This window comes from Gracilinanus agilis, chromosome 4 (genome assembly GCF_016433145.1).
Source record: "Gracilinanus agilis isolate LMUSP501 chromosome 4, AgileGrace, whole genome shotgun sequence".
NCBI classification, from domain to species: domain Eukaryota; kingdom Metazoa; phylum Chordata; class Mammalia; order Didelphimorphia; family Didelphidae; genus Gracilinanus; species Gracilinanus agilis.
The window spans coordinates 320333805-320360689 of record NC_058133.1 but is presented as its reverse complement, the minus strand read 5'-3'; the positions used below and the strand labels follow the sequence as shown (position 1 = coordinate 320360689).

The 26885-nt window shown below is 34.3% G+C and overlaps 1 protein-coding gene across 1 annotated transcript; it reads right to left on the bottom strand.

Moving 5' to 3' along the window:
• Positions 1 to 799: 799 nt before the first annotated feature.
• Positions 800 to 26536, bottom strand: IRAK1BP1 (interleukin 1 receptor associated kinase 1 binding protein 1). The gene is made up of 4 exons (XM_044673971.1): positions 25928 to 26536; positions 7540 to 7605; positions 1948 to 2078; positions 800 to 1859 (listed from the first exon to the last, which is right to left on the bottom strand). The coding sequence occupies exons 1-4, from the start codon at positions 26534 to 26536 to the stop codon at positions 1589 to 1591; spliced, it is 1077 nt and encodes a 358-aa protein (XP_044529906.1). The 3' UTR covers positions 800 to 1588.
• Between the last annotated feature and the right edge of the window lie 349 nt (positions 26537 to 26885).

Below are 26885 nucleotides of genomic sequence, written 5' to 3'. Positions count from 1 at the left end.
TTTAAGATCATTTTAATGCTTAAATGAAAGGTTCCCCAGGAAATTACTGAAACCTTGTCATACTAAGGCTGCTGAAATTTAGTGGGAATTTGGGATGGCTCCCAGAGCTCTTGTGGTTGGTGTAGCCATAGAACAGCCTCTGCCCTGTTCTACCTCTATCTAGTGCTTTGTAGGTCTTCAGGTTTGGTTGGAGGAGGTTTTAAGAAATGTTTCCTGGAGCTTGAGCTGCCTGAAGAATGCTTCTACTAGTCACAGATTTTGGAACATGAGTTTCATTTTATACCCTTTTTAATCTAGTAATATGTTTTTAAACTTTCAATATTAAAGTGATTTAAGTGGACTTATATGGTTCATGAGTACTCAATGCATTTTAAAAAAGAAAAATCTAGATCCACCCATAGGACAAAACTGCTGGGCAGGCAAATTTATTGTCGGCTGAAGCCAATTGGGATTTGTGGAAAGGTGTGAGGCAACTATACAATTTTCCAGTTCTTCATGGCCTTCCCTGTGTACTACTCTGTAGCTTACATCCCTGGCTTTGCCTTGAAAAGAAGTGTCCAGTGTTAAACCCAAAGTAGATTGAGGAAAACCTTATTTTTAACTTTCTTAGATTCTGGTAAAAGGATGGAGTACTGTATCCTCTTGGAGCCTGGACCTATAGTTGTTAGTTTGGTCATAACCGGCCCAAACCCAACTTCTAGTTATGGTTCTGCAAAACACTATATAAAGTGCTGAAGGAGATTCCAGAATATTGCATAGTCTTTACACTAAAAGAACTTACAATAAACTTTTTCCCTTTCTCCTTCAAATATATTTATTGATTCTTATAGCTAAAATCACTACACATCAGTCATTTATATAAAATACAAACTTCATTTTGTTTTGTTTTTTTGTTTTCTTCTCTTACTTGATCCTAGTCCCTCCAGTCTGGTAAAAATTGTTTTAACGATCCCTACATGTATAGTTTCATCTCCCAACTGTTGCAATTTAAATAGTCAAAGTTTTGAAAACATTCCTTTACCTACCTTATTGCATCATTCTCTTTCCTATCACTGAAGCTAGTAGTGCCTCCTATAGGAGTTCACTTATGCCATTCTTTAAGCCTGACTCCAACCTTATACTCACTTTCATAGTTGCCATATTAGCCTAACTGTGGTTAACATTTTAAAAAAAGAAAAAGCTCTCCCTGAAGTGATAATGTCTATCCCTTTAACATGAAACTCAAGTCTAATAGTGTGTATGTATGTTCCATATTAAGAAAATGCATTAATCAGTGAATTTTCAAAAATGGAATTACTTAGTTTTTAATTGATTTTTCAGTTATTTTTAAGTTCATTTAATATTTTATCAAGTATTTAGTTTTGGTGGTTTAGGATTGTAGTGTAGAAGCTAAGAGCAATGCAGATTAATTTATGATAATACTGCACTGGAAATTGATAGGGTCCATTTTTTAGCTCACATAAAACCTGCTATTCTATATGAAATATTAACTTTAATATAAAGAACAAATTTATATAAATTACACAAATTTAATCATGATTTTGAGCATTTAGATACAAAACCAAAAAATGCTTGGTTATAAAGAATTTTAAATCATCTTTTTCTTCTTTTCCTTTTTCTTAACCTCAAAGTTTAAAAATACCCTGGAAAAAACATATACAGTTGCAGTTTGGATTTTCTGTTGCATACTTAGAGAACTTGTAAGGTCAGATAATTGCTGATTGTCTATTTGCCCTTCCCATTCTTTTATTTCCTCTTCTTTGATTAATAAAGGTTTTCCAAGTGATTGACCAACAAGCTGACACACTTCTTGAGCTTTTCGCCACGCATTTCCAACAGCACAGAGACAAACTTGACGTCTTGGGAATAAAAAACATAATGATAATATTAATGACAATTAACAAGTTGTATAATGAAAAATTTTATTTAACCATTTGCTTAACTTACCTAAGATTCTCAATAGCTCCTGGTGTATGGTAAAAATGAGGAGGAGTGATGATAACAGAACTATCTAGCTTTTCCACGAAAAGGTTACAAATATTCTGCATTTTTTCAAATTCAGAGAATATAATGCTGACCTGTAAATGAAAATGATAGTTGAAATTATTTTTTTATGAACAGCACTGTTTCAAATTCCTCTGAGTATATAGCGGAAAAAGTAAAGTACAAAGATATCAATTTGGAGTAGAAAATAGAAAAGAAAAACTTCATCTGACAAACTGTAATTTAGTAGTCAGTCAACTTGCATTTATTAAGCATCTATATGCCAGATACTGTATAGGATAAATGGAGGGGAGTCTCCATGGAAAGGCACTAAGCAGTACAAGCACTAGGAAAGGCTGAGAGCAAATAGGACTTCAGTTGAGACTTGAAGAAGGTGGAGATTAGGAGGGAGAAAATTTGAGGCATTGGGGAATATTCAGAGAAAAGAGTCAGGAAAAGGAGCATCTTATTTTAGAAACAACACCCCTTTACTTGCATGATTTTGTGGAATTATCGGGAACAGAAGAATACCTGGGGTGACTACAAAGGAAGAGAGATTTTTGCCCCTATTCTTTCAAGAAAGATTTCATTTTCCCTGATAACCTGATGTATTCTTTTCACCTCTTCTTTTACTATAGAAACTAACTTATATTTTGTGTATCACAGCTATTAACTGGTATTGGGGGGAAAATATAAACACTGTGTACTCCCTTTAGGGCACAAAATTCTTCATGTATTCCATAATTGCTGTAAGTGAGATGCTTTCAATAACACTTTGTATCTTATGGGAGCGTTGAGGGCTATTTTGCTGGAGGATATGGAACAATTCTATAACCTTAAACCCTAAGCTGAGGATGAATCCTCAAATTTAATTCCTTGCTTTTTATTAGACCAGTCATACCATCTAAAACACAGTACCATTTATCTTATTTTTATATCTTTTAAAAATGTGGCTTAATTTGGTTTCCTCTATTTTCTCATGATCACTACCCCATCTTCTTACCCTAACAACTAGCTTTTATCCTTAGCCTTTCATTGAAATTTTCTTTGGCCACTAGTAATCTGTTGAAACTCAATGGGATTTTCTCAGTTTTTGTAGTTCTTACCTTCTCAGAATGATTTTACTACTTCAAAGTTTTCCCTTTTTTAGTAGAATGCAGACAGAGTGAGTGCAGGAATTATATCCTCAGCACCTAGCATAGCATCTGGCACATAGACAGCATTTAATAAATATTTATTGCATTAAGTTGAATTCTGTGGAACTGCTTTCATGATTTTCTTCCTATTCAACCACTCTTTCTCTTTATTTTGCCCATTATTTTTATTATGCCCAGTATCACAGATACTCTGTGGTCCAATACTTGGAGTACTATAGTAAAATGACTTTTGAATAAGCTTACCTTCAATGGCTTTAATGACTATACACTGAAAATATGATTCTGAAACATATATTTCCAACCCTTACTTTTTACTGTTTGAAGTTCTTTGCAATCTATGCCTATTCCTTGCTTGGCTATTTAGTTGAAATCATGTTCTCTAAAAACTCCTTCTTGGTTAATTCCCCTTTCTTCAATTTCTCTTAACTCTTCATCTCCTAAAAATATGCATGTAATTTGACCTTCACTTGACTTTCCTGCTTTGAAATGTCCTGCATGTGTTTATTTTATGAAACCAGTAACAGGGCTGGGCACAAAGACTCTTAAAAGCCTTTAATGCAGTGACTAAATGTGGTTAGAAGAAACACAAACCCCACATTATTTTGTTTCACCATAGCCTGGTTAAGCGCTCCAACCCTATTATCCTGGTATAATGTTTAACTTTTCACAAAATCTTCCCTTGAGCCAAGAAGGTGGGCGAGTTTTTAGTTTTCAAAGGATTTCTTTGCATACAAAGTAAAATAAGTTGAAAAGACAATAAATCAAAATAAGAGAGTACAGACTACTAATAAACTGGAAAGCTTATCTGTTGCAATAAGAATCATCAGTTTTTTTTTTTATAGATTTTTTTTTAAAACCCTTGTGCTTCGGTGTATTGTCTCATAGGTAGAAGATTGGTAAGGGTGGGCAATGGGGGTCAAGTGACCTGCCCAGGGTCACACAGCTGGGAAGTGGCTGAGGCCGGGTTTGAACCTAGGACCTCCTGTCTCTAGGCCTGACTCTCACTCCACTGAGCTACCCAGCTGCCCCAAGAATCATCAGTTTAACTCTAGATGATGTCATATAGGGAAAAATGCAATTGTTACCACTAACAAAAATGCTTAAGTAGAATTTTCACTTCCTCTCCTCAAAGAATGCCATAAAAATTAATGTAAGATTAGATATTGGACATTTCTTTAAAATAAAATTTTGAACAGTTATTTACAATTTTAAAAAAATTCCAATGTGTCAGCTTGAAGGCATTTAAAAATCCAATGCTATTATCTCCTCTTTTATTGTTGTGGGAATTAAAAAATTCAAAGTTCAAGGTCATTCCTCCTATAATGTTTGGTTAACTAAAAGTTAGTTTCTGTTCCTGTTAAGCTCACCAGACCAAAACCTGTCACAGGAAATAATAATGTTAAGGGAAAACTTGACATTCCTGAGATAAGATTCCAAATGAAAAGAAGGGAATATAGTGCCTTAAACCCCACCCCCAAATGTTTTATTTGTAAAAGAATTTCCCTGAAGTCAGTTCTTCCTAATATAAATCTCTTGCTCTCAATTGGCCCACTGTGACTTTTTAAAAATGCAGTCTTGCAGTTTTGTTAAGTGTAAGACTGCAAACTGTTGGTTTAATTTGTAATCTGACTTAATTTACCTAAAGAGTCTGTTTAATTAGGTTTGTTTCCTTAGGGAATATATGAAATTATGGCTTTGCTTAACTAAACTGTTCAAATTTTATGAAGGAAGCATGGGATTATGAATCCATATTTTTTAATGGCCTAAAAGAATATATGACTGTAAAAGGTAAAATAATTACTTGTCACTAACGTAATTTGTAAGAAACCTCACCAGAATCCTAATAGTTGTTCAAAGGTTATTTTTCTACTCCTCTGAACTTTTGCTTAAGCATAATAAAACCTAGGTTTTTACCTCTATAATTTGTGTTGTAGTATATATATTTCAGCAGCAATTACCATAATATGAACTCAAAAAGGAGATATTTTTCCTGTAACATTATTATTCTTCCTTCTCTTTACTATCACTGATCCCAAAAATATGCTTGTAAGGTTTTTAATTAGGAACAGGTCTTTGATTGCCCAGGTTGTAATATCTTTAGAATATGCAATATTATAAGAACATGCATTGTTAAAATGTTATTTAAAATGTTTATTATAATTATATTTATGGATAGCTAATTCATTTACTGAGGGTTTCGTGGTGCCAATAGAAGATGAAGTCTCAAGTTTAATCCTGAATGATTAAGTTACCACATATATATTGTAAGAGATAAGCTGGCACAGAATATAAAGTCAAATTAAATTCTTCTGCAAAGAAATTATTCAGAGGAAGAAAATAATAGTTACTTGTTAAGAGATTTGTATGTTTAAATGCAAGCTTAACTGGTTTCATTGGTAAACACAAGCTTAACTGGTTTCATTGGTAAACAACTTTAAAAGTATTTCCAGTGTTTGTTCTATCTGGAAAGATCCCCCCCCCCCCTCTCACTTTGGCCTTGCCAATCTCCCTCAACCCCATTAGGAGCTTTTGCTTTAAGGACCCAGCTGGCTATACTCATGGCATATAAATTGAATTTAATGTGGGAGTCATCTAAAAACTCTAAATGGTCAATTTATATGCTATTATAATGGTAGCTTTTCTCTATTCTTTAATCATCAAATGTATCCTTGCCCTGGGGTAGGCTGTACTCCTGGATCACAACAAAATATCTCAAAAAACATTCTGTACTAACAGTGAATCAGTCATTGTTAGCTAAGAAAATAAAAAGGCATATACCACACAACTGTAAATTGCTTTTGAAACTTTTTAACAATCTCATACAGTTGGGGCAGATTAAAAGAGGTCATCAGGTTCCCTTTGAGACTAGGTAGATAAATGCCCAAGTTATCTAAGCCTCTCCATTTGAGAGCATATCCTATTTTTAAGGCTCTCTGGTTATAGAGATATCATTAGGATACATACATATGGGATCATTGCTTTTTTTTTTAAACCCTTAACTTCTGTGTATTGGCTCCTTGGTGGAAGAGTGGTAAGGGTGGGCAATGGGGGTCAAGTGACTTGCCCAGGGTCACACAGCTGGGAAGTGTCTGAGGCTGGATTTGAACCTAGGACCTCCCATCTCTAGGCCTGACTCTCAATTCACTGAGCTACCCAGCTGCCCCCTTTTAAATATCATCTTAATAAATGAAGGAAGTAAGAATAAAAACTTTGAAAATAATTTCTGGTTCCAAGTTATATTCCCATTAAAAGGAAACCAAAATCATATGTATACTCCATATTTTTTCCAAATTCACTGAAGTTGCTTTAAGTATTCATATGTTCTTAGTTCTGATATGAGATGGAGTCATTTGAAATCCCCAATGTAATTTGCTAAAGACAGAATAGTTTCTCCTCTTCAATTCATCAAGAGGCCAAGAGATTTAAATATGTTACTAAAAGACAGTTTTTGTTTGCTTAAAACAAGTAGGATCAGTCCTAATCGGAGAACCAGCTTTTTATTCGCATAAAATATATACCTCTTTCATTACAGACTTTGCCTAAAAATTTGTAATGGTTAGAGTTCAATAACTTCCTATGTAAAGTGGGAATACTTGTACTGTATGTACCTATAGGAAGAAAAGCATATAATTTCCTAAGATCTCTTCTAGTTTTACAATTTTAGATTTCTCGTCTGAAGAGTCAGGGAGTATGGTTCCTATGAACAGAGGGAGAAAGAACCAACAATATTGCAATTTATATATTAAGTTACTGTTAATCTCAGAGAATTAGAAGCCAATACTGGTATTGTGATCTGTTATAAGAAAATGTTTTTTGTTTGTAAGGTCTTGGACATATAAATGCTTTAATATAACCTAAAAATGGAAGAATTGTGGAAACTAGAGACTAACATGAAATGAAAAGTACTGAAAAGGTTTTCATTCTATTCTGCTTTTGTTGAGGTCTACCAAGGTTATTTCTCTAAAGAGATTTCTAACTTACTATGGGATAATGAAATTACAATGTGAAATAAAAAATATTGAAGATATTTCTTTCATAAACAACATTAGTTCTGCCATTTAACTGGATGAAATAATAAATTTCTTTACTGGTGTTTTCAGCTTCCCTGGAGGAAATACAGTTACATAAGTCTTCAGGTGGTAATAGGCTGCATCTCTCAAACCCTCTCCAACGTTTTTGATTTCACTTCAAAAAACTTTCCCTTTCAATAAATCTTATTAAATTTCCTTTAAATTCTTAAATATATTAAATCACAAATGATTTGGAGAAAAACAATCTTTTCTCAATATCATGCATAACTTTCCACCTGTAAAAATTAGGTTTGAGGATAAAAATAAATGACAAAATTGCCCCCACAAAGTCATGCTGTTTTCAATTATTTGATGTGATAAATACATACCTCTGCTTCCATGTGATAAGCATTTCCTATTCTACTAATATCCTTTGTCACAGTTATATTTTCTGCCTGAAACAGAAAGAACAGTATAATTCTTAAAGCCAATAAAACTAACTAAAAGTTTAGCTACTGTATACTATTCCTCAGAAACAAACTAGATATCTGAACTCAGGATAACATTTAAAAAAGCAGGAATGTAGAATATCAAAGGCTTAAGATGAGGAGAACATTCTATTTAATTAAAAAAAATTTTTAAATACCTAAAAAGAGTTAGAAGTCAAATATATTCATTATTTTAAAAATGTACTGGAAAGTAATTCTTAAGATTGTACCTATATACCATCTATTACCTAGAAACATTTACAAAATTCGAGCAATATAGTATATGCCTAAGGAATTTCATACAGTCATTATTCATACTTAAATTCATACATAAATGCATTGAGACCTAGTTTTTAAAAAAAGTAAACCTATAGTGAATCTTTCTTATAGAGTAACAAAAATCACTCTTTCTTTCTGGCAAACTGTAATTTCTCATATACTTTTGTTGTTTAAAGTATACACGATAATAGTAGATGGTATATTTTAATGTCATCCTCTAAAAAATTCTTGATCCTTGTTTTTTAGCAAACTGTACAGTTGTGGGAAGAGGGGAGGAAACAACAGGTAGCTAAATGTGTTAGCTTATATCTTAGCTTCTCCCCCTTTTGTAAACTCCCTAAGGGTGTTTGCTGCCTTTTTGTGGCAATGCCCTGCAAAACTTCTATCCAGTAAGCATTTCTGTTCTTTATGTTTGTCCTCAGTTTAATTTGTATATTTTTTAAGTTGGAAGAGGCCTCTAATTCAAATTCCTTATTTATCAAAGTTATCTCTTTTAATATTCATTCTAACCAGATTTCATCTATATAAAAATGTTAAGTAGAGAGAAAGGAACTTGGTATATGGTGATCTGCCCAAGATATTTTAATTCTCTTTAAAGAGACCTTCTCTGCAGTTAATTTTATTTTATTAACTAGTATTCATACTCCCTTACAAAATAGTAGCTATTATTATACTTAATATTTCTTTTAGTATAATATAGTCATCCCCATTCTTCTTCAGCTTGCCCAACCACCTGTGTTGTTTGAAACCAAGACTAAATATATCTACTTTATTTCCAACTACTTTCTAATAGATATCTTGTGCTCAGGGCAGGCTTTTTTTCCCTGACTGGCCTCTGAATAGTGTAATTTCGTCTTATGCCCAATCTGTTGTTCAGGTGCTTTCAGTTACATCTGACTCTTTATAACCCTACTTGTTTTCTTGGCAAAGGTAATGGAATAATTTGTCATTTCCTTTTCCAGCTCATTTTTATAGATAAGGAAACTGAGGAAAACAGAGTTAAGTACCTTGCCAAGGGTCACACAGTTAGTTAAGTGTCTGAGGCTGGATTTGAATTCTAGAAGATGAGTCGTCCTAACTCCAGGCCTGGTACTCTACCCATTACACCAACTAGCTGCCCTATGCCCAATCAACTCCTATCCAAATCTAACTTTCAATGTCTATTCAGCTCTAATCCATAAATAAGGCTTTCTTTTCTTACAGAATATTTTTTCCTTCTTTGAAAACTGTAGTTATGTTTTGTACCACACACTTTAGTATTTAATTTTCTACTATATTAAATTATTCTCTTATTGGAATCTTCTTTCTCCAAATATTGTTTCTTTTTAAAAACTTTTAAACTTTCTTCTTCGAAAACTTTATAATAGTTATATTTTTCTTTTTCCTTTCTTTAAAAATTAAACCTTATTTTCCCATTACATAAACACTTTTTGACAAAATTTTCCTGACATTTTGCAATTCAGATACTCTTCCTAATCCTTCTCACCCCGAGGCAGTAAATAGTCTGATATCTGCCACATCGGTGCTTTCATACAATACATATTTTCAGGTTTCTCATGCCATGACAGAAGCTATATATCAAATATACAATTAAAAAAACTAATGATGGAAATATAGTGAAAGACGGAATGCTTTGATTTGCAAACAGACTATTTTGTGCTGTTTTCTATTATTCCCTAATTGGAGTCTTCTCTATCCAAATACTTTCTTTAGTTTCTTAAGGAAAGTGACTGTTTTGTTATCTTTCATGTCATATGGCATGGTATTTAATTTTAAGGTGTTAGACCAGTTATCAGAACTTCAACTGGTTTCTATTATGTTCTCAGAAATATTGTGAGAAGAATATAGTTTTGAGCTTTTGCCAGGGACTGTGAAGACCTGTACTATAATTACATCTCTGACAATCATATTTGCTACTGTTCTTTGTAAGACCTTCCAAATGAAATCAACAACTTTCAATTCAAAGCGAGGTATATGGGAGAATTAAAAAAAAAGAACAAAACCACCTATATTTGAAAATATGGTTTAGGAGCAAGAAACAAGAGACCAAAGATCTACAGACTACACAGAAGCCTTGTACCTATATACCATGAATAACATTTTCTTTGAGAAAAAAAACCACTAATATAGAAACTAGCAAATAACTTCATAAAAATGAAACTATTAAAAGATAATCAATGACTCATTACTAATATGCAAAATGCAGAATAGTCAGAATGATTTGTTAGTACAAAGACTTAAACACATACAAAGAATAAAAATGAGGATAATGTGGTGGGCAATTAAAACAACTTCGATGTGGGCCATTTAAACAAATTATTGATGTCAAAAATATGAAATGGATAAAGAAACAGAATTTAGCACCTATCATTAACTATTTTCTAAAGAAATTTGATTGAAGTAATTAATTGCCATAATGAGGAAACTAAAAGCACCAACCTCAGTTACAAACCCTCAAAATGTTTGCCAAGTATAGAAAAATGGCAGCCAAGGATAATACTGGTTAAAGCATAAACTCATTTATAAAATCTTATGAAGAAGCGAAGAGGAAGATTATAAGCAACATCATTTTATGAAACATTAAGAAAGAGTGGAAGGAAAAGCAAAATTAAAGAAAACTGTGTCTTAGAGCCTCTCTTCAAACAAGATGTCTCAAATGCAAATACCAAAATCATATAATATGCATCTGGAAAGATACAACTGAATTTGTTTAATAACCTTCTGATTATTAGCATCAACAATTCATATCAAATGATGCTTAATACAGAGTGATATATGCTTGCAAAAGATGCTATCACTGTTATGGAAGATGTCTAGTTCAAAGTACAAGTCAAAGAATTCCTTTCAGATAATGTGGTCTACCAGTATGAGGTGAATTACACTGTGCTGACTGCATTAAGTTCTTGTACAATGTACATCCTCCTAAATGAGATCCATAATTTCTCAAGACAGCTTGGCCTAACAATAAAAAAAAGTGAATGAAGAATGCCTCTTGTCCAAACTATGGTATGCAAACAGATGGACAAACCATAGAGCTTGTGCAAAAGTACATATATCTTGGATAGACACTGAAAATGCTCAGTCAACTGGATCCAGAATCAAAATTATGAGGAAAGTGAACTGGATTACCTGTGGGAAAGCTACACAATTATTTTAATGCACACCAGCTTTATCTCTGAAACAAGGGCCTAAATATCAATGCTCTTTCAGTGGCAACATATGACTATAAGACATGGAACCATAAAATTTGAAGAATGAAACGGTCTCTAAGTTATTTGAAGATTACTCAAAGGGCAAGTAGATAGACTTCAATAGATGTGAGCAGTTTGCAACACATTATTAACAAGGAAGTATGTAAAAGATATTATCAGAAAACAATATAAACAGAAAAAAATATGGGCTAGACATATGGAGAGCAAAAACTGAAGGCTACTCAATGTCAGAAAAATGAGGGGAAAACCCATTGTACATTAGGTGGACTCTCTATAGAATTTATCTGAAGATATAGTGAAATAATACTACAAGACAGGAAGGTCTGACTGGATTGTATTCAACACTGCTAGAAGAATACCCACATCAATGAGATCACATTCATTGAATTATACTTGCAAACTGTTTTGGAAAAGGTTGCAATTCTTAATTAGTGTCTTCTACCATTAATTTGGTCTTAGTGAAGTGAGAATATATGAAAACTGGAAATGAGTTATATGGGGCAACACTTTGGGAGCTTCCCTGTTTTGTTCTGGGCGCAGGGAAAAATGTTCTTAGATGAGGTCATTAGGTGTCCAAAATCAAAAGGACTATCTATGGGAGTGGTTCCCAAACTTTTTTGGCCTACCACCCCCTTTCCAGAAAAAATATTACTTAGCACCCCCTGGAAATTATGAAACTATTTATTGAATTCAGAATAGAATGTAATACAAAAAAAGTGTGGCCATCACTGCCTCCCTCACTGCAGCACTCACCAGGGGGCAGTAGCGCCCACTTTGGGAATCACTGATCTATGGGGATCTAGACATTTTGATTAACATACTGGTTGAGGTACCCTCTAATTCATCTGTAAAATGAAGACAGTATCAGCTCTGTCTAACTCCCAAAGCTGTTGTAAGGATCAAAAAGTACTTTATAAACTAGAAAGCATTATCTAAATGTCAGAAACTATTATTATTTACAAGTTTGTCATGAAGAAAAGCATTTTCTGAACCTTTAAACACCAAGTAAATGAGAAATTATTACTAAATGGGACAAAATTAATGATTGGTTAGATTTTGGATTCCAAAAGCTTAAGACATTAAAGGAGAGATTCTACTGGGATGGAAAAGCTTTCCTGGGGTGGGGTTGGGGGGTAACTACCATAAGGCTGCCCCAACAACCATTCTCTGATTGGTGGAAAATGGCCAGTTCAGCCAATGAAAGGGTTGAGAAGCTCCATGGAAACAGCCAATAGTGAAAGTCACCTACTTCAAAGGATATTATGGGGGTTTAATTATGACTACTTTTTTGAAATATCACAGGCTAAGGCAATCAGTTTTTTCCTCCTTGGTTTTAAAAAAGAAGCCAACATTGTTCTTCAAGCACCACCAACTCTAATTTAGAAACTGTTGAATTGAATCAATGAATAAAATTAAATCAATCAATGAAGTCACTTCATCTTATTACCTGAAACTAATAGCTAACTAGTCTAGGTAATGACTGTCTCTCATGGAACCACCTCCATACTTTAAGTTTATAAATGAATGAAAACGCTTACGTAAACACTCTGGCCAACACTGAGTTCAGCTCAGGCAGTTTTCATAGGAAGAAATCAAAGCTATTTATAGTCATGTGAAAAAATGCTCTATTCTTCTGATAAGAGAAGTTAAAAATTAAAACAACTCTGAGGAACCACCTGAAACCTATCAGATTGGCTAATACCATAGAAAAGGAAAATAAATGTTGGAGGGGATATGGGACAATTAGGACATTAATATGGAGTTGTGAACTGGTCTAAGCATTATGAAGAACAATGAACAATTTGGAACTATGTCCAAAGGGCTATCAAATTGTGCATACCCTTTGACCCACAAATACAAAAGGACCTACCTGTACAAAAGTAATTATAGCGGCTCTTTTTTGTGGTGACAAAGAATTGGAAATTGAGGGGATATCCATTAATTGGGGAGTGACTGAACAAATTGTGGTATAAGACTGTAATGGAGTACTACTATATTGTACTAAGAAAAGATAAATAGGATGATTTCAGAAAAACCTGGAAAGACACAAAATGATGCAGGAGTGAAAAGAAGCAAACAAGGAGAACACTCTGCACAATGACAGCAATACTATATAATTATCAGCTGTGAATGACTTGGTTATTCTCAACAACACAATGATCCAAGGCCATTCAGAAGGACTTATAATGGAAAATGCTATCTACCATTGGAGAAAGAAATGATGGAATCTGAATGCAGATCAAAGCACACTATTTTTCACTTTATTTATTTGTTCGCTTATTCATTTATTTATTTGTTCGCTTATTCATTTATTTATTTGTCTGCTTATTTATTTATTTTTATAAGTGTCTTCTTCCATTGTATGACCAATATGGAAATATGTTTTACATGTATAACAAATATAAAATTGCTTGCCTTTTCAAGGAGGGGGTGAAGAGAGAAAATTTGGAACTCAAAATTTTAGAAAACTAATATTAAAAACTATCTTTATATGTAATTGGGAAAAGTAAAACAAAAAGACCAGTTCAACTACAAAGCAGACAGGAAGTCTGAGGTGAAATGGTAGTGCCTGTGGGTGGCCATCCTTTTGCCTTGACCTGGATCCTAGGCCACCCAGATGTTTAATATATTTCATATATATAAATATGAAGTAATAGCTATATTGCAAACTAAATGCACCAAAGAGTGAAGGGATATATATTATATTTCATTTGTATACCAAGTTACCAACATGGTACACGTTGCTATAAAAGGTTATATAGTAGTTCAATATCTATAAAATGTACCTGTGGTCTCTATCTAGTTTTCTTCATGCTATCATCTTTGATAGAAAACCATTTACTATACTTTAGTGGAAAAGTTGTAAATGAGAGACTGAAGAATACATAAAACAAAAACAAAAAAATGGCAAAAGCTTACTGTCTAATTTTTGGATGTGATCTCTCTGGAATACAGATTATAGCAAAAAAAAAGCTATTTCGGGGATCAAAGACTGAGAATCAAAAGTTTAACTGAAAAAGTAAACCCTCAGGAACAGATATGAATTGTGATGATTTAGATTTTTTCATCGTATACTCCACCAAGCAATCTTTCTTTTTTTTAGTATTCAGTACAATAGAAATATTTTAATATATTAAAATGCAGTTGTTTTTAAATTCTGTAGTTTCTACTTTATTCCTTCTCACTTTGCAATGTCCTTACTTCTTCAGCTGCCTACTCTAGCACCTATTAAGTATTAAAAAAAATAGTTATAACCACAAATTTTCTTTTGAAAGTAAAAAAGCACAGGACTACATAGAATAAGCTTACTTTTGCTACAATAGCAATCACTGTGCCTCTGTCACTTACTTTTAAAGGTTACCTGACTCATATAAAATTTATTTTTTTATATAACTGCTTAAACTTAACTATTAAGGAAATTTTCAGCTTCCTTAAATTGACCTCTTGAAATGGTTTTTAGAGAAGATAGCTATGGAGGCGATAAAGAGGTTCTTTTATCTCTATATTTAACAGACCTTGAAAATTTAATTACATCTTAAATGGTTTCTGTTCAATGAACAAAAACTTTAGCATAATATATTTGTAGTATATTAATTAAATATTGCATAAAAATAAATCTTATTTGAAAAATTACTGTCTTAACAGCTTTATATATTTAAGAACACTGCCATCTTGTGGCTGTGGGGTGTATTGCAAAATTTTAATAGAGAAAACAATACGTAGATTTGCTCCTATTTGATTAAAAATTGCATGTGCCTCAAATATAGGATGGGTTGGAAATCTAGCATTTAAAAAACAATTTTGTAGTCAGACTACTAGAAATAATTTGAATATCTATGACCCATTTATCTACTAAATGCTGTGGCTCATATGTCCAACTTAAAAGCAATTTCCCCCTCTTTTTTATAGCTATAAGTTTTCAAAAGGAGTTGTCCATTTAATCTTTAATCAGAATAAGCTTTAAGAAAAGAAGAGTTTTTTAAAACTTCAGTTCTTGAGCCTGCTGTTCATATAATTTTCACCTAGAAAAACTATCATTTTAATCATGCAGACTCCTCAGGAACAAATTTGTTTTTTTGTAGTACTTTAAGACATGCTTTACTTTTGATATCTACCCATATGACATATTTAAATCTTTTTTTAATCTGCCTTTTAGTCTTTTATGTAGACAACCAAGAGGGAACACATGACATAATAAAAATGGCAACTAATCTGGAACTGTAATCCTACATTGTCAACAAATATCTGTTGAGGTCCTACTATGGGCAGGCACTATGATAGACACTGGGAAAATAAGAGCATATAACAATGGGTCTCTGACTTATAAAGACTTTTCATCTAGACCTACAGATGGGGTACACACATTAAAAGATAAATAAAATTGCAAGGTAGTATGTTCTGAATGTTAAATGTGTGGTACAGAAAGCCAGTGCTGCAGGAGGTCACTGGTGGTATACATTATATCTTGTACTGAGATTATGGGATCATTGCTAATACACAAATAAATAAGCAAAAGTAAATTCAGAGGCTGTTCTATGGAAAAGGTAGTCGACTGGTATCAGAAGACTTCCTGCAGCACAGAATCATAGATTTGGAGCAAGAAAGTCCCTCTGGAGTCACCTAATTAATCTCCTTTCTACAAGATAGAAAAGTCACTTCACTTACTTTCTTAAGCTTCTTTCTTTATCTTTAATATGAAGATAATATTTTTTACTATTTTCTTCTTAGGTTTACTTTAGTAGTATTACTATTAGTATCATAAAAAAGATCAAATAAATGTATGCAAAATATTTTGTAGTCATAAAGCACTAAAATACGTAAATGAATTATTAGAAAATGCTAACATTTCATCACACACGACAAAATTAAAATGGATATGTGATATATCAAAAACAATTAGAAGACAATAACATCATGTAATTGTCACAGATATGATTAGGGGTTAAGTTTTCAACCAAACAAGTGATAGAGGAAATCACAAAAAAGAAAGTAGATAGTTTTGATAATTGGAACTGAATAGATATCATATGAAACAAATTAATGATGCTAAGATAAAAAGGCATTTAATCTCTGTAAGGTATTAATATCTGAAATAGAGGCAACAGAAATATTTATGACCAACAAGTCATTCCCTAATATGTAACTGGTCAAAGGATATGAACAAATAGTTCTCAAAAGAATTGGAAACTTTTAGACAACCATATGAAAGAATGCGTCACATCATTAACTGTAAGACATGCAAATCAAAACAACTCTGAGATTTTACTTTATATAGCAGCAAATTAGAAAAGACGATGAAAGATCAGAAACAGTTAATATTAGTGAGGGAAAGGGTAGAAGTAAATAAGCATTTAAATAGCACCTACTACTTTGTGTCAGTCATTATACAATGTGCTTTAAAAATATCTCATTTGATCCTCACAACAACTCTGAGAAGTAGGTATTGTTATCCTCATTTCATATTTGAGGAAACTGAAGCAAACAGAGGTTAAGTGACTAGCCTAGGGTCACAAAGTTAGGTCTACAGCCAGATTTGAACTTGTTTTCCTAACTCCAGGCTTTATTGTGTCACCTAGTTAACCCTAATACTGGAAGGGTTGTGGAGAGACAGATATACTAATATACTATTGATGGAGCTGTGAATTGATTCAACCATTCTCGAAAGTAATATGGAATTATTTGAATAATGTGATTAAAATGTTAATATCCTTTAAACCTAGAGATCCCACTGCTGGCTTATATTTGCCTTGCCCTCTCCTCCTCTACCCAAAAAGAGATCAGTGATAAAGAAGGGCTACTTATACATTAAAATATTTATAGCAACAGTTGCTATAAGTATATAAGTAAAAGCAAACTGCAAGAGAGCAAAGAACAGGTAACAGAGTTACCATGGAATGGGAATGGTTAAACAACTTGTAGTACATATATGTAATAGAATATTATTGTGTTGTAATAAATTAGAGGATGATAGAGAAGCATGGAAGGAGTTACATGAATTGATACAAAATGAAGTAAACAGAACAAGATAATCAAGTCAATAAATAAGCATTTATTAAGTGATTACTATGTGCCAACTGGGCAATGAGACAGAGATAGTGTGTCGGGCCTAGAGTTGGAGATTTGTCTTACTGAGTTCAAATCTAGCCCAAGATACTTATTAGCTGTGTGACCCTGGATAAGCTACTTAATCCTGTCTGCTTCAGTTTCTTCATCTATAAAATGAGCTAGAGAAGGAACTGGCAAACTATTCTGGCATCTTTGTCAAGAAAACCCCAAATTGGGTAATGAAGCGTCAGACACTATTGAAAAATAACTGAACCAAAAAAGTGCCAGCTATTATGATGAATACTAAGGATACAAAGTAAGATAAAAACTGGTCACCAACCTGAAGGAGTTCAATTTTAAACATATTCAATGACAACAACATTGTAAATGCAAAGAACACCCCCCCCAAACTAAATGCTAAGAAATTAGGAATTTGGTATCCAAAAAGAAATATGGAAAGGAACTTCTCATTGATGTTTTGAAGAGCTGACATAGAATGAGTTTGAGATCTTGCATAAAGATTTATTTTTTTTTTGTAAAAAGGGCTAAAAACAAGATTTCAATAAAAATTATTTTAAAAAAATTGGGGAATGAATGTTACTGAAAGCAATTCTTGACTCAAACGTTCCTAAGTGAGAATGGCCATTTATGCTCTTGCACTGACATAAGAATTGATGTTGCTCTTAGAGCCCCTGTCATTAATGCCATAGGAAACTACCATCACTAGAGTCCTTTTCCCCACCCCTTCCAAGCTGTCATTACCACCTAAAATCAACTCCTTACCAAATAAAAGTAATTTTCTCATTCCCAACAAAATAAAACACATTATAGAATTGTCATTGCTACTGATGGAAGCCTCTGACTCCCAAGAATCATATAATATGGATGCTTTTAGAATTCCTTCTCCAAATATAGAAGCAAATGTGTTTGATACAGTTTATATACATCTATAACCTGAACTGGTATCCCAGCTTCTAGTCTCTTCCCTTTATAATGCATATTTCAGACAGCTACTACATTTATCTTCCTAAAGCACCAGACTGATTATGCTACTCTTTTGCCTAAGAATCTTCAGTGGTTTCATCCTATTTTGCCTTTAGGATAAAATACAAATTCATAAATATCATCATGTAAAGCCCTTTACAATGTTTCTTTTTACCTTTCTAGACTTATTTCACATTACTTCCTTTATATACTCTAAGGTTTCAGCCAAACTGTCCTACCCCTTCCCCAAACTTCATGCCTTTATATAGGCATGCCTGCAACTCTCTCCTTATATCAGCCTCTCAGTATCCCTACCTTTCTTTTTCCCTAATTATCTTTTATTTACTTATCTCTTTTTAGGTTATGTCACCCAAAAGAAGGTAAAGCTTCTTGGTGTATGTTTGTATAACACACACACGGATATATCCATCCATCCATCCATCCATCCACCCACCCATCACATACATTTGTTATTGTTCAGTCATGCCTGACTCTTCATGACCCCATTTGGTGTTTTTTTGACAGAGCTACTGGAGTGGCCTTGCATAAAGTAGGCACATGATAGATGGTTGTAGAAAGAATCAATTAAACTCTCACTGTGTGTAAGTTACTAAGCTAGTGTGTTTGAGGAAATAGAAACAAAATTATTGTCTCCATTGTCAAGGAGTTTAGTCTACTTAGTAGAGATAAATCTACTTAGTAGAGATAAATAATATAGATAATACAAAAAAGCCAGAGAGCACTATGAAGGACAGTGTCTTCTTAGCTGGAAGGCTCAGTTCAACTAGGAGTGAACAAGGAGCCTTTGCTCAGCCAACTATCATTTGGGAGTTTTATTTCCTACCTCTCTGAGTAAGTAGAAGAATGTGAGTGTTTTAATTAGTGAGAGGTAGCACAGTAGAGTCTAGGGTCAAATCCCAGTTCTAGTTCTGATATTTATTACTGTTGCTACCTTGAAAGAAGGGCCAGTCATTTAAACTCTCTAGATTTCAGTCTCCTCATTTGTAGAATGAGGGGGTTGAAAGAAATGGCATTTGAAGCCCCTTCCAGCTTTAGATTTCAGATTCTTTGTGAACCTTTTAAAGTTTCTTTAACAATAAAATGAGGGGAATGGATGTGTTATCTTTTAAAATCTTTTCCAGCTTTTAAAACAATAATTCTAGTTAGTCTAGAACTCCCATATCCAGTATGAAGAACCTGTAAGTCTTAGCTCAAAGCTGCCAGCCTCCTGTTGTCCTATGGGCTGTGGTCTTCTTTAATATATATAGGCCTTTCTGTCCCTAGGCTATGATATAATTAAATTGTTACCACAAAAAGTCCAAAACTTGAAATCAGGAGACCTAGGCCCCAGTTCCACCACTGTTACTAGCTATAAATCATTGAACAGCTTTTACTGACACTAATTTCCTAGTAACAGGGTTAAGACTAAATGGTATCAAGTTTAGTTGATTTCTAAATTCTACAATTTGTTTTTTAAAATCTGTTAGATCTGTGTCCTGAATGGTGAACTCAAAAACAACTGTGGCCACACATACATATATTTGTAATTATAAGCTTTTCTACTAAATGTACATTTTATGCAAAAATGCATTGAGCTAAAGCTCCTACCTACACACACACACACACACACACACACAAAATTTAAATATTGTTTTACTCAGTATCTTCTTCCAAGATGATGCCCCAAGCAGCTAAGTTCTATTCATTTAGAACTGGGAGGGAAAATGGCAGGAACATGTTCACATATACGAAGTACTACTCTGTTCAAGACTTAGATCAATGGTTCCCAAACTTTTTTGGCCTACTGCCCCCTTTCCAGAAAAAATATTACTTAGCTCCCTGGAAATTAATTTTTAAAAAATTTTAATAGCAATTAATAGGAAAGATAAATGCACCTGTGGCCATCAATGTCCCCTTGGATCGCTGCAGCACCCACCAGGGGGTGGTAGCACCCACTTTGGGACTCACTGACTTAGATTGATTTTTATGATAATTATTTGGGAACCCTCTTATATCTCCTCCTGAATATCATGATAGCTGGCCTCAGTCAGTCTTCAGTTCTTAAAAAAGACTTAAAAACAAACAACTAAAGGCAAACTGATAGTACCATGAGCAATTTTAAAAATTATAAAAATTTATAAAGGCTAAGAGAAATTTTTCTCACAGCTGATAAAGATCTTAGTTCTGTTAAAATAGTGTGACATTTTTCTGTTTCAGAAAGTGAAATAAGAATATACAGTATATAGCTATGTTTGCAATATAGTCACCTATACTTTAACTTTCAGCACATTTGCTTTTAATTGTCATTTGCAAAAATAGTCACAATCTAAATGATTAAAGTTTAAAAGTGCCCTATGACTTTGAAAACCTTGTATAATCCACTCCAAAGTGTAATTTAAATGACTTTTTTGGATTATCTACTGCTTTGAATTATCCACATGACTGCTTTCCTTCATTAGCACAGATAATTGGGAGATTTACCATTTCATTTTACTTGCCTGGAATATTGAATTTTAGTACAATTAAAGCAGTGACTTCTTTTACATCCTACGAGAAGATAATTCCTCATGATCTCAATATACGTATTTTTGCAAATGCTGTACACACAGTGGCTCTTTAACATTTGGACCAGATTGTAACAGAACTTAAGAGTCATCTTTTTTTGAGAAGCTATTTTCTTGGCCATCAAATAGATTATTTTAACTTAACAAGAACTTAATATATACTTTTAACACTGTAAACCCTTTTAAAAAACTTTATCAATTTACTTTCTACAGTTATTTTTTGAATGAATGTCAAATGACTAAAGTACAAATATATTGAATTTCAACATTCAAGTCATTGTTCATCATTGGTTTTAGAGTTTTCTAAACAATTTTTTTTGTATGGGGAGCTCTCTGGCAGTCTGGTAAAGCCTATAAGAACTTCTCAGAATAATGTTAAATCAATAAAATATCAAAATTAGCTATCACTCATAGACCCCAGGTTAAGAACTACTGATCACAGATTTGGATAATACTGAGAGTTTTCCTAATTTCTCTCTTTTTCTCTTTAAAAGGCAAGGGAGCAAAAAGATTGCTAAGTAAGAGCCTCCTTGTTATGCAGGTTGTCAGTTGGTGACAGAAGGTTGTGGCTAAGAGCGGGTTAGTAAGTTGCAGGCAGTTGGAAAGAGGCTTTTGTCTCTGGGTCCCCTGGGAAGAGGAGTATGTGGCTCTCTCTCTGGGACTGGCAGTTTTTCTGACAGTTGGAGACAAAGAAATGGACTTAAGGCCTTAACAGCCTTATTGATTATTGATTAGCTTGGATTGATAGGTAGTAGTTAGCGAATAAATTATTAGATAGGCAGCATAGAGAAGTCTAGGCCTGAGCCTACCTCCGGCAGAAGACACTGACCTCGAAGGCAGATAGATTTAGGGTTTTTTAAGAAAATTTTAGTTAGGATTAAGATCTTAGGTATAGTTATAAGCTGTTATAAAATTACTCTCACTTTCCTGCTTTCTATTTCCTATCTGTAATAATAGTAAACTAAGCATTTTGTGTTTAAGAAACTGCTCTCCTGACTTTGTTCAAACTCCTACCCCCAAAATTTAACCCTTCACAACAAGAAGGTCCCTTTGGAGTCATCTCATTATTCTTTTCACTACAGAGGAGTAAACAGAGTCCCACTGAAGATTAAGTGATATACCTTAGATAGAGAAAGTAGAGCAAAGCTAGGATTTGAACTAAGGCCCATTTCCCTTTCCATTGTACTACACTGCTTGGTTTAACTTCTTTAAACTACAGTGGCTATAAATAAATTAATTATTGGTTTAGTATTGGAGAAAAAAGTGGTGATGGAATATATGTATCATAAGGAAGGATCTGTTGTAAAAATAATTACAAGCAAATTCTGATTAGATTAGATTCCGTTTGAGGAGCAATGAGAATACCCATGAGAAATTTGAAAAGGGATACTGTTACTGTGGTGAAAGATAATCCTTTGCTCCCACTACTATGGGGCAAAATTTTTATTTTTTATTTCAGGAAGAAGGCAGTAAGTGTTGGGACCTGAGATTTCAGTATTGTAGAAAACTCCAATCATAGCAGATCTCTCGGTTGATGCAGACAGATGCTTTAATTAAAAAGCAAAAAGTTTTTGCATCAGCCCATAACTTTTTGAAATCTTAATGTTCAACATTTTACATAGCCTTCACTGGATAGGTTTGATTAAAATTTTAAAGCACAAACCAAATTTTAAAAAGAAACTCAACATTGGCTAGAAGAGTTGACTTTTAGTTGCCAATAAATATGGTAGCATAAAAAACTTTGGGAGCCAGGTAACCCCACTCCAAATGACCACAGAACAACAAAAAAGCTTCAAAATGAATTCTGGAGCATCAGACCAACAAAAGGGGTGAAGCAGTGCTCTATTCCTAGAAGAACATGGAGAAACATTAAGGAAGTGAGCTTCAAGTATGAACAAAAAACAAGGTTCAGTGGATCTCAGATATGATACAGTGCAAGTGGCGGGAAGAAGAGCACAATCAACTTGGTCTAACCTCAGCAGGGGAAGCGTGGAAATACATATCAAACAGAATGGGCAGCAGTGGGAGGAAAGCACCCCCAATCATAGTCCAGCCAGATCAGAGACTACATAGGATCCAGCTCTGCCAAAGTGAGAAGAACTCAGCCCAACCTCAGTGGGAATGGGCAGAACCAAAAGTGAACCAGATAAATCAAACAGCTGTGAACTTTTCTTTCATCAGAATTGGCACAAAGCAGGCATGAAGCTCACACATAATTTTATGAAAAAAACAATAAAAACAGATAAATCATTGCTTAATTTGATCAAAAAAGGAAAGAAGAAAACCAATTTTCCACTATTAACAATTAAATCAGATAAATTCCAAATAATGGAAATTGCAATGGTGAGGATGAAATTAAAGCAATCATTAGGAGTTATTCTGCCCAATTATATGCCAATAAATCTAATAAGCTAAGTGAAATTGATGAGCATTTGAAGAAATATAAATTGCCCAGATTAACAGAAGAGGAAATAGAATACTTAAAACAATCCTAGCACAGAAAATGAAATTGAACAAGTCATCAATATATTCCCTAAGAAAAAAAGCCCCAGGGCTAGATGGATTCACAAATAAATTCTACCAAACATTTCAAGAACAATTAATTTAAATACTTTATAAAGTATTTGGAAAGAGTTGAAGAAGGAATGCTTTCAAATTCCTTTTAAGACACAAATATGGTGTTGACATCTAAACTAGGAAGAAAAGAAACAGAGAAAGAAAACTATAGACCAATCTCCTTAAAGAATATCAATGTAAATATTTTAAACAAAATACTAGCATGGAAATTAAAGTAATATATGATCAGGTGGGTTTCATACCAGAAATGCAGAACTGGTTTCATTTTATATATCAATATAATTGACCATATCAACAACAAGATCAACAGATACAATATGATTATTCCAATAGATCCAGAAAAAGCTTTTGACAAAACACACCATCCATTCCTATAAAAGATACTAGAAGACATTAGAGTAAATATAACATTTCTCAAAGTGATAAATAGCATCTAAGACAATTCATCAGTAAACTTGTAATCAGTATAAGTTAGAAACCTTCCCAATAAGATCAAGAGTGAAACAAGGATGTCCATTATCAATACTGCTTTTCAATACTGTATTATAAATGCTAGATATAGCAATAAAAGAAGAAATTTTAATTAGAATAGGCAATGAAGAAATAAAAGCTATGACTTTGCAGATGGCATACTGTGAGAATCAACGAAAAATTTTACTGAAACAACCAACGACTTTAGCAAATTTGTAAGATATATAAACAATATAGCACTGGCTAAGAAATGAGTGGAAGACCAATGGAATTGATTAGGCACTTAATATGCAATGGTAAATGACCTTAGTAACCTAGTGTTTGACAAATATCAATGCTTCTGGAAGAACTCACTATTTGACAAAACTGCTGGGAAAACTAGAAAACATTATGGCAGAAATTTGGCACAGGTCAGTGTCTCATGCCATACATGAAGATAAAGTCAAAATGGATACATGATTTAGAAATAAATGGTGAAACCATAAACAAATCAGGGGAGCACAAAATAATTTACCTGTCAGACCTATGGTTAAGGGAAGAATTAAGATTAAAAGAAGACATAAAGAACATTATGAGTTGTAAAATGGATAACTTGTCTATATTAAGTCAAGAAGTTTCTACACAAAATTAATATAATCAACATTAAAAAAGCAAACAACAAACTGAAAAAAATCTATTGCAAGTCTCTCTGATAAAGACTTCATTTCTCAAATATAGAGAATTGAGTCAAATGTGTAAATTACAAAGCATTTCCCAACTGACAAATGGTCAAAGGATATGAATAGGCAAATCTCAGATGAAGAAATTAAAACTAGTTTTAATCATATGAAAAAATGTTCTAAATAACTATTAGAGAAATGCAAATTAAAACAACTCTGAGGTACTACCTCACACAGATCAGATCAGTGTTTGAAGGGATGTGGAAAAATCAGGACACTAATACACTGTTAGTGTAGCTGTACAACTATTCTGGAGAGCAATCTAGAACCATGTTCAGAGGGCCATAAAAACTGCATTATCTTTAATCCAGCAATAGGAGAAAAGGACCTACTTGTACAAAGATATTTAAAGCAGCTCTTTTTGTGATGGCAAAGAACTGGAAACTGAATGGATGTCCATCATTTGGGGACGGACTGAACAAGATATGGTATATATTCATAATGGAATACTATTGAGCCATGAGAAATGACAAACAAGATGATCCCCAAAATACCTGGAAAGATTTATATGAAGTGATGCAAAGTGAAGTGGGCTCAAGCAGGAGAACTTTGTACAAAGTAACAACAATAATACACGAGGATCAACTGTAAATGACTTTATTATTAACAAGGCAAGCAAGGACCCAGCATAACTCCAAGGGACTCATGATGAAAAAGGATATCCACTGCCATGATAGCTGGAGTCTGAATGCAGATTGAAACGTACCATTCTTTATTTTATTTCCTCCATGAATTTTTCTCTAGTGTAAGAAATGTTTCTTGTTTCACAACATGCTAAACAGGAAAATATAAATTATGTGATAATATGTGTACAATATCATATTACCTGCCTTCTTGTGGAAGATGGGGAAGGGAGGGAAAGAATATGGATTGCAAAATATCAGAAAATGTATTTAAAAAATTGTATTGATGTGGGATCTGGAAAAAAAGAAAAAGGAAGAACAATATCATGATGTGGGGAGAGAGTGGCTGATAGCATGTCCCATTCCCCTCATACAAACGCGCGCTTAATAGATGTTTTTCTTCACTTGTGTTATAGGCCTGTGGTTTTTTTTTAAAATAAGTTTATTAAAAATAAGCAAATTTTAAAAAGAAACCAAAGAAAAACAGTACCTAGCTTCAATCCTAGCATTTACGTTTAAAGCAAAGATTCTTAACCTGAAGTGTATGAGTTCTAAAAATACAATGGAGGTGGAGAGTAACTATTTCCTTTCAAATGGTTTCCTTTGTAACCCTATGAATTTTATGCATTTTTAACAATATGATTCATGATTCGGAGAGGGGGTTCATAGGCGTCACTAGACTGGCACATAGTTTTAAGAATTCCCCCCCCCCAGGGATCTGCGGATAGCTCTCGGTCTTCTCCCCCGACTCTTCTCCAACCTCTTACTCTCCCGCGTCCCATTTACCCCCTCTCACCGTCCCCTCCACCTCTCACCTGTACGTCGGGCTTCTGCAGGTTCTGTGTGATGTAGTCCAGGCGGCGGCTCACGCTGTTCTTGGCCTCAGCTGCCGAGTTCTTGGTGCTGCTGACCTTCACCGTAACCAAGGCCCGGTCGGGAACGCAGGACATCTCTGCAGAGCCCCTCACGTGCACCTCGCGGGGCGGATTTGGGGCCTGGGGTGGAGCTGAGGACAGGGCCGAGGCCGGGGCCGTGCATAGGGGCAAATGGTTGTTGAGGCTCGGCAGGGTCTCCCCAGCAGCACCCGAGAAGCCATCCCGGATCCTATCGGTTAGTGGCGCCAACTCGGCGAACACCCGGTTAAAGGTAGCCTGCGGCCAGGGCATGGGAGCTGATCTTAGGTTCCCATGGCTACAGCGGCGTACGGTGTCCTGGTAGGGAAAAGGGGACGCCGGCGAGGACTGGAGCCCGACCCTAGAGGCTTCGCCCTCGCGCAGGGAATGACGGGAAGCCCTTTCTCTCTTCTGAGAATCCAGCGCGGGAGATCGCTTCCCGTGGCGCTTTCGCTGCTTCTCGGGTAGCTGCAGCTTTGGGAACAATATGAATGGGCCCGAGGAGAACCCAGCTGACCCATCTCCTGTCATCTTCTATCCAGCGTTAGTGGGTCTCCTCCTTTCCTGGGGAGCCAGTTCTGTTGCGTGCCTGAGGCATACATCACATTATGATGACTTTGGGCCCTTGTCAAGTAATACAATGGATAGGACTGAGTTTGGAGTTGAAGGGGCGCTGAGCCATTGCCTCCATATTTTCCGTGTAGAAGATGGGTTGATTAGATAACTTCCAAGATCCTTTTTATGGGAGTGTATTAGTAAATGTTGACTATTAAGGACACGTTTTTAAGATGAATCTGAGTTATTTACACTTTCTTAAGTGTAGTTGAGCCGTATCTGACTCTTTGAGACCCCATTTGAGGTTTTTTTGGGGCAGAGATGA

Excerpts from the sequence above, each read along its gene's own strand:
- IRAK1BP1 (XM_044673971.1), bottom strand. The coding sequence starts at position 26,536 with ATGACAGGAGATGGGTCAGCTGGGTTCTCCTCGGGCCCATTCATATTG. Across the intron at positions 7,606-25,927 it reads TGCAGAAGCCCGACGTACAG|GCAGAAAATATAACTGTGAC; the intron begins GTGAGAGGTGGA and ends TTTCTGTTTCAG. Across the intron at positions 1,860-1,947 it reads GGAGCTATTGAGAATCTTAG|ACGTCAAGTTTGTCTCTGTG; the intron begins GTAAGTTAAGCA and ends TTTATTCCCAAG.